This window comes from Leptonychotes weddellii, unplaced genomic scaffold (assembly GCF_054177405.1).
Source record: "Leptonychotes weddellii isolate Sample4059 unplaced genomic scaffold, ASM5417740v2 HiC_scaffold_9670, whole genome shotgun sequence".
Classification (NCBI taxonomy): domain Eukaryota; kingdom Metazoa; phylum Chordata; class Mammalia; order Carnivora; family Phocidae; genus Leptonychotes; species Leptonychotes weddellii.
This window is the reverse complement of record NW_028068815.1, coordinates 1-7,927: the sequence shown is the minus strand read 5'-3', so window position 1 is coordinate 7,927 and position 7,927 is coordinate 1. Positions and strand designations below refer to the sequence as shown.

Genomic DNA, 7,927 nt, shown 5'->3' with positions numbered 1-7,927 from the left:
CCACTCCTCAGTGCGCCCCCAGAGAAAAGCAGTCAGTCACTCCTCTCTCCCTGGTCTCCAGCCGCCCTCCATGCTCACCCGGCCTGTGACCAAGTGTTTCTATCTCTAGCACACGACCCCATGTGGAGTCTCCAAACCCAGCAGATCCCTGCGGTGTGCTCCTGCACCGCTCCTCCCCGGGGAGGAAGGGGAGTCTCCCCATATCTGCCGCTTGTTGGGTCCCTGCTGGAGGAGCAGGGGCCCGACTGTGCCATGGATCACGGTTTATGACAACCCCGAGCTGAGAGCCCGCGCCTCGGCTCTGTCTCTGCAGCCGGCTTATCTGCTCCGATACCTGGGAGCTCTGCCACACTCAGGCACCCCCAGTCTTTCTGTGACCTCAAGGGTCCTGAGACCACACTGTCCCAGCTAGGGTTCCACCCCCCGCTTAGCCACTGGAGCGATGTTCCTCAGTGGAGCCGACTTCTAAAAGTTCCAATTTTGTGCTCCGCTGCTCTATCACTTGCCAGAAGCGGCTGACGGAGGCCTCCTCCCCCGCCATCTACCCTCCCAAATATCGCCTCAGATTCACTTCTCCACACGTCCTACCTTCCAGAAAGTGGTCACTTTTCTGTTCAGAGAGTTGTTGCTATTCTTTTCTTTGATCTCCTGTTGAGTTTGTAGGTGTTCAGAATGGTTTGATCCCTATCCAGCTGAATTCCTGGGACCAGACAAAATCCAGATCTCCTACACCTCCGCCATCTTGCTCCCAACCTAAATTACTCATATTCTTATCCAGAGAAAACCACTTTGAATAGCCAGCAAATTAAGTAGCTAGCCATTTCTATAAATATATGCATTTTTGAAAAATAAGGGTGAATCTTGACATATCATTTTGTAACTTTTTTATCTTGAACAATCTTGGATGACCATCTTTCCAGGTCAAATAATACCTACCTACAACATGAATTTTAATGACTATATAGTAGTAGATTGTATGGCTCCACTACTCTTTATGCCTTTTATTGGTCATTGGATGATTTCCAAAAGTTTCACTAGTAAAAACAACAAGCAAGATGTCTTAGCTAAAATTTTGCTCTTTTCCCTTATTATTTCATTGGGCTAAATTCTAAGAGATAGAATTTGTATCTATGGTTATGTGCATGGGTATATGTATTTGACGTATAACAACTTATACTCTATTCAGTGTTATTTCTAATTGCCTGCTTCTCCCTCCCCCGACTACTAGAAATACCTTTTAAAAAAATATCTTCCTTCATTCTCATACAGTTCTGTGACATAAGCTGTTATCATCCCTGTTAAGACAAATGAAGGCACTGAAACATAGAGCTCAGGCAGCTCAAAGTCAACTGGTAGGGTAGCAGGGCATACTTTGAGTTTTGATCTGTCTGATGTTCAAGTTCATGGCCCTCAAAGATAATGAGGCTATTATAGGAGGCTATTACATTTACTGAGCTCCTGCAGACAGAAGATTCTTCCCAAGCTCATCTGGTCCAGTCTCCATAGGGGGCTTTACCTCATCCATCCCAGGCAGATGGATTAGAAGTTGAGGTGTAAAATTCTTTGCTCTCCTTGGTTTCTGGTTCTTGTTTTCAGTCACCACTGGAGCAAGAGGGTGTTCCGTCAGACCAGCTCAGCTCTTCACTCCAGCCACCTCCTGTTATGCAGAATCTTCTTCCTATCTGCTTCCTCCTTCAGGTCTTAGACGACAAGGGCAAGGTCTTGCCCCCTGGCATGGAGGGAGACTTGGGCATCCGCGTAAAGCCCATCAGGCCTATAGGCATCTTCTCTGGCTATGTGGTAAGGAACCCACTCCTTCCCTCTGTTCCCTGTGGGGATAGTGGACTCTGAGAGGGATGGTGGGGGGCAAAGTTATGTACCTCCCAAGAGGTAAACCATGACAGGACATGGGACAAGGGGTGTTCCAAGAATGGGCACTTTGCAGAGAGAAAAAACTGGGTATTCATCCCTGCCATCCTTAACCTACCCCTAAGATTCCTTTTGAAGAATTAATCTTTCTCCCATTACCCTTTTCCACCCCCCCAAAAACTGTTTCATGCCAAAAAAATTTATTGCCCCCATACTACATACAGCAATACTCTCCCAAGGGCAACTCTGCCCCTCTCCAAGTATCTCTCCCCTGCTCTATGTCATCAATTTCCTTTAGAGCCATGTTAGACATGACATTGAGACTTACCATATAGTTGAAAGCATCCCTATCTTCATACCTTGGAATGTTAGAAATAGATGATCCTTACTTCCAACCGCCTTGCTGTACAGGTGAGGATGGATGGTGAAGTCAGATTATAAGAGTCAGCCAAGACCGCTACTATTGAAAAAATGGACAGGGAAGACCTCAAACACACACCTTCTGATACCAAGATGATGAAATAATCACTTAAATGATAAATGCAGTGCTAATAGTCGCTGCCATTTACTGTGTGCTTACTACAAGGTAATGCCCTAGAGCATAGGTGAATAAATGCATCAATATTATCCATCAGACTGGACCCTGGGGAGTAGGTGAGAGACACTGGGTACAATAATTGAAATAAAGGAGAAAGTTCCAGGTCCATCTGAGGGCTGAGTTTGGCAGGTCCAGGGCAAGATCATCATGTGAAGTTGTTCAATCTACACATCTGTTCCTGCCAGCCCTGGGGCAGAGGAGTTCAGCTTTGCAGTTACAGTGACTATGACTTGCTATGGTCACTAGGACAATCTTGAGAAGACAGCAGCCAACATTCGAGGAGATTTTTGGATCCTTGGAGATCGGGCAATCAAGGATCAAGATGGCTATTTCCAGTACCTAGGGCGGGCAGATGACATCATTAACTCCAGCGGGTGAGCTTGGTTTCTGGGCTGGGAAGGGTAACCCGGATCTTTATTCTGGCTGGCTCTGAACTTTTAGGCTGGCCTAGAGGTTGCGTGTCCAGTGTTCTCTGAAAGACAGGCTCTTCTGCAGGTACCGGATTGGACCTTCAGAGGTGGAGAATGCCCTGATGGAGCATCCTGCTGTGGTTGAGACAGCTGTAATCAGCAGCCCGGACCCTGTCCGAGGAGAGGTGACATGGGAGCAGCAGCCTGGAGGTGCAAGGGTGGGAGGTGGGGTGTGCAGATTTTGGAGACAAGGGCACACTGCACGGTGGTTAAGATCATGGAATCTGGGGGCTGGAAAGCCCTGCCGCTTACCAGCGGTGTGACCTTGGGCAAGTTACTCAGCCTCTTTGAGCCTCAGTTTCCCATCTGTAAGATGAGGTGTTATTGTGAGAAATGACTGTGTTAATATTCATAACGTGCTTGCAACAAGGCCTGGTACACAGCAAGCACCATATGTGGTCTATTATTATGAGGCCACAGGGATTCCGTCCATTCTGCTGGTTGGCATTTGAATCAGAATTTGATTCCTGACCAGAACAGAGGAGGGATTTGAGGCAAGAGATAGAGCCCCGGAGCCATGGGCTTTACAATGAGAATATAAGGAAGAAGAAAGACCCCTTTAATGCTAGGGTTATAGAAACAGGCCCAGATGGAGTCCAACAGAACTTGGTATATGTGTAGAGAAAGGTAAGGTACAGAGGTGCGAGTTAATGTCCAAGTACATTTTGACAGGGTACAAGTTGAATAACATCCTATCTCTGGCAGGTATGGGCCATATCAGCATGGAAATCACAGGAGCCACTAGGCAAGGGAGGCCCAAAGGGATCCCCTATTGAAAATCCCTCTGTGCCAAGCATTGAGCTAAGGCTTGCTATATATGATTTCATTTTATTTCCCATGAATTAAGTATGACAATTGGATCACCCTTTTATAGATGTACAAAGTGTAGTTTGGATTGGTTAAACAAATCATTTAGATTTATGATCCCAGTCTTTATTTTTTGCTCTTCTCTTATAAGGAGTTTCTCCCTATCACTGTCTATTATCCCTGGATATGAGGTGGGAGTGGTTTCAATTTACAGTCCTACCTGCCCATCCAATAAGCCACTTGAGAGAGAGCTGGGACCTTAGCCATTGTTATCACTACTGTCTCCCTTTCTCTCACCTAGATATCTGGAGGCACAGTTGAGGAGATATAAAGGGGGTAGCTGTGTTGGAAGCCTTAACCCTGCTTCTGCATTATTCCAAGAGATAACAACACACTGATCCCTTCTCTCTTGGCCCTCATCTTTGCTGCAGGTGGTGAAGGCATTTGTGGTCCTGGCCCCCCAGTTTCTGTCCGATGACCCAGACCAGCTCACCAAGGAGCTGCAGGAGCATGTGAAGTCAGTAACAGCCCCATACAAGTATCCAAGGAAGGTGAGACCTTTGAGCTCCCTTGTTCCCCCAACTTGAGGAAGGAGAGCTATTTCTCTTCTTGTATTTCTCTTCTTCAGTCTCTGGATGAGGCCTATAATTCCAAAGTTCTGCCTGATTATGACCATCCAGGAGCTATCTGGAGGCTTGAAATTTTGCCTCAGCCTTTAGCTTGCTTTGAATTGAAAGTTGCGTGCTCCCATGGGAATAAGTTCTAGTCAATACCTCACCAAATTCCTACTCTCTGCATTGGGGTCTCACTATTTTTATTCAGGATTCATTCGGTTGTCAGCAACAGAAATCCAACACGAACTTTATTGCTTGCACAGTTGTCCAGGGGTGGGGGCAGCTTTAGTTGTGGCTGGTACCAGGCATTCAAATGATGTAGTCAGGGATGCTTCTTTCACCCCTTGACCTTCTTTCTGTATTGTCTTCATTTCTTAAAATGCTCCCCCTTTGTAATGGCCACCAGCAGCTCCAAACACAGGTTTTTAGCAATTTAGTAAATCGCAGTAATAAAAGAGCATCTTTCCCCCCAAAGGCACCAGCAAAAGTGTTCAGATTGATTCTCATTGGACCAATTTAGGTCATGGGCCCATCATTAAATAATCCCTAGAACCAGGGTGATGGAACATTCTGATTGGCCAGTTCTGGGTCATGTGCAGGAAAGACAGAGAGAAGACTGCTCTATACCTATGATATGGACTGAAGGGGAGGAGGGTGGCTTCCCACAGGAAAATGGAAGTGCTCTTACCAGAAAAGGCAAAAAGCATAGAATCTGCTCTACCTGTTTTCGCTCTGGGGCAGGGAACTAAGGCATGGAAGTTGACACTGAAGGGGGACCCAGTTTTTGGAAGTGGGTACAAGATAGGAGCTTGCCCCAGGGGAAAGGAAAAAAATCTATATTTCTGAGTCTCGGGTAGAGATGAGAGCAACTATGTTAAGCCTAAAGCTACTGAGATGTGTACAGAACCCAGAAGTTCACTGATGCTTTGTTAGCACAGGCTAATTGTCATAGACGGATTTTCTGAGAAAAAGACTCTGGGAAGGAGATTAACATACAAGAGGTTTATTAGGGAGTGCTTTGGGATCAACAACTGGGGAAAGAAAGAGAAGGGAAGGGAAGAGAAGGGGGCAGGATTGGGCAGAAGGTGAAGGTGCACTGTGATGTAGTCTCACCAGGGGGCTTCAGCCAACCCCATGGGGAGTTCTGCAGCTAGGACAACCTTTCAGAATTTCCTGAGCTACAGGCAAGGTTGGGAGGGTGCTTTATAGCCCCATGTCAATCAGGCTTGGATGCAGGCTGTGCTGGGATGGGAATGTGGCCCTGGGAAGGGCAGCTCTCCTTGGCTGCAGCAGTCTGGCAGTGGGGGGTGGGGGGTGGGAGGGTTAAATCATTCTTGTAGGGGGCTCTGAGCAGCACATCAGAGAGTCCACCACATAGACTTTCAGCCTCAAACTCATAGTGAGGCAGTCAATATAGCACAGTCTCTGGAATTAGACAGTTGCATTCCAAATTCATCCTCATCACTTACTTAACAATCTCTCTGTGCCTCAGTTTCCTTATCTGTGAAATAGGGAAAATGGTGTTACCCCTTTCCAGGTTGTTACTAAGAAGAGTTACTAATATTTGTAAGACATAAGGCACTCAGAAGACTAGCATATAATAAGCATTTAATAAGTACTTTAAAAGGAAACTAGAACTCTAATCACCCAAAATATTATGAATTTCGAGTTGTAACTGAATATTTTGGAGGACCCAGGGGATCTACAATATAACATTATATTACTCAATAGATGTGTCTCTTTTTAAAAGTCTCTCCCCTAGAATGCTTTCGGCAGCATTCTTTCTATTTCTTCCCTCCTTCCTGAGACCAAACACTTCCTAGATCTCCCCTGTGGCTTCTCTTTACCCTCTATCTACACCCTTTACCCTCCATCTACTCAGTTCGGCCTTGTAGTGCTGAAGCATCCAGAGACCATTGGGAATGAATGAGTGTAGCTGTGTTGAAATAAAACTTCCTTTACAAACATAGGAGGAGAGCTGGATTTTGCCAGTCCCTGCTTCATTCCACTGTGATTTTTAACAAACCTGTTCCTCGACAAAGTCCAGTCTTGCCTGTGGAAGACCCCCACATCAGCTTTTAAGAAGATAACTTTTTCTATATTGGTATCCCTATTATTATTATTTTTATCAAACCCATGACCATCTGAGTCCTAGACCAGTGCCCTGGCAAGCCGAGCCTTGTAACAGGAAGTCTCAGTGAACTGTCTTCATCGTCCATATCTTAGGATTCAGGAATATTAGAGATGGAGGGGTCCTCGACGTCAAACATTTTTTCCCCACAGATATGAAAGATGAAATTGGAGAGATTTTACAGTTCTGCCAGCAGGAAATGACTGAGCTGGAATTCAAAGTCAGGTTTCCTAACTCTTAAATATTTACTGTCTGTAGTCCAAGTTAATAACCACAGCTAATATTTCTGAGTGTTTACCTTTCTAGTGTTTACCCATCAAGAATTTAGCCTGCATAATTTCATTTTATCCTCAAATAACCCAACAAAGTTGTTGCTGCCCTCCAGTTAACTCAGTGGGGAAACTGTCTCAGAAAAGCCAAGTGACCTGTCCAAAGCCAGGCAGGTGGTAGAGGAGAGACTGCAGCCCAGGGAGTCTGATGTCAAAGCTCAGGTGTCTGAGGACTGCGTCATGTCGTGTTTACTGTGCTGCTTCTCCCCTGTCCTAGGGTATGTCAAACACCATTGATTAGACCTTTATGTCCCATTCCAGCCATTCTCTTCTTGCCTTGGTCCCAGAGCACTTTCCAAAGCTTCTTACTGCCTAGGGGCTGCCCTGGGAGTATTCCAGGCTCAGTCCTCACTCACCTGGAGCCTCTGCCTCAAGAGCTTTTTCTCACCCTATAGCAGTTCTTCTGAAAAATCCAACCCCACCGAGGTTAGAGATGGCCCACCCTGGACTAACTTTTCCCAACAGGTGGAGTTTGTCTCAGAACTGCCCAAGACTGTCACAGGGAAAATCCAGCGGAAGAAGCTTCGAGACAAGGAGTGGAAGACATCTAGGCAAGCTGTGGCCCAGTGACACATGCACGGGCATCCCTTTGGGTGCAGTACTTCTACTTACTTCCATTTCCCTTCGGGCCTTTTGCCTTCCCCTGGGGATATGAGGTTCCTTATGACAAGACAACTGATTTCTGTCTTTCCCTGGTTATTAGCACAAAATCTTGCCATATTAGATGTTGAAAGAAGAAAGGGAGGGAATGAGAGAGAGGAAAGAAGAGGGGAAGAGAGAAAAAAAGAAAGAAAAATTAGAGAAAGAATGAAACAGCAAAAGAAAGCCATTAGGAACAAAAAGGAGGGAGGGCAGGAAGGCGGGATGGAGGGATGGAGGAAAGAAAATTGGAGGAAGGGAGAGAAAGAAGGAAGGGAGGGAAGGAGGAAATAAAAAAGCTCAATAAATCATCAAAAGGAAGGAGATCTTGCTATTTGCAACGACGTGGATGGAACTGGAGGGTATTATGTTGAGTGAAATAAGTCAAACAGGGAAAGACATGTATCATATGATCTCACTGATATGAGGAATTCTTAATTGCAGGAAACAAACTGAGGGTTGCGGGAGTG

At 45.9% G+C, this 7,927-nt stretch overlaps 1 protein-coding gene across 3 annotated transcripts; it reads left to right on the top strand.

Annotated features, from left to right (window-relative positions):
* Nucleotides 1–6: 6 nt before the first annotated feature.
* LOC102747419 (acyl-coenzyme A synthetase ACSM2A, mitochondrial) lies at nucleotides 7–7,914 on the top strand. 3 transcript variants are annotated; one of them, XR_014142780.1, is made up of 6 exons: nucleotides 7–1,800; nucleotides 2,714–2,841; nucleotides 2,963–3,062; nucleotides 4,176–4,295; nucleotides 6,642–7,036; nucleotides 7,284–7,352. XR_014142780.1 is itself a non-coding variant. In XM_081811707.1 (5 exons), the coding sequence occupies exons 1-5, from the start codon at nucleotides 1,663–1,665 to the stop codon at nucleotides 7,386–7,388; spliced, it is 591 nt and encodes a 196-aa protein (XP_081667833.1). In that variant the 5' UTR covers nucleotides 7–1,662; the 3' UTR covers nucleotides 7,389–7,914. The 3 variants fall into 3 exon arrangements, 2 of the variants coding, with proteins under 2 accessions (XP_081667833.1, XP_081667834.1); XM_081811707.1 differs by lacking the exon at nucleotides 6,642–7,036 and having other exon boundaries at nucleotides 7,284–7,914; XM_081811708.1 differs by lacking the exon at nucleotides 7,284–7,352 and having other exon boundaries at nucleotides 6,642–7,271.
* Nucleotides 7,915–7,927: the final 13 nt, after the last annotated feature.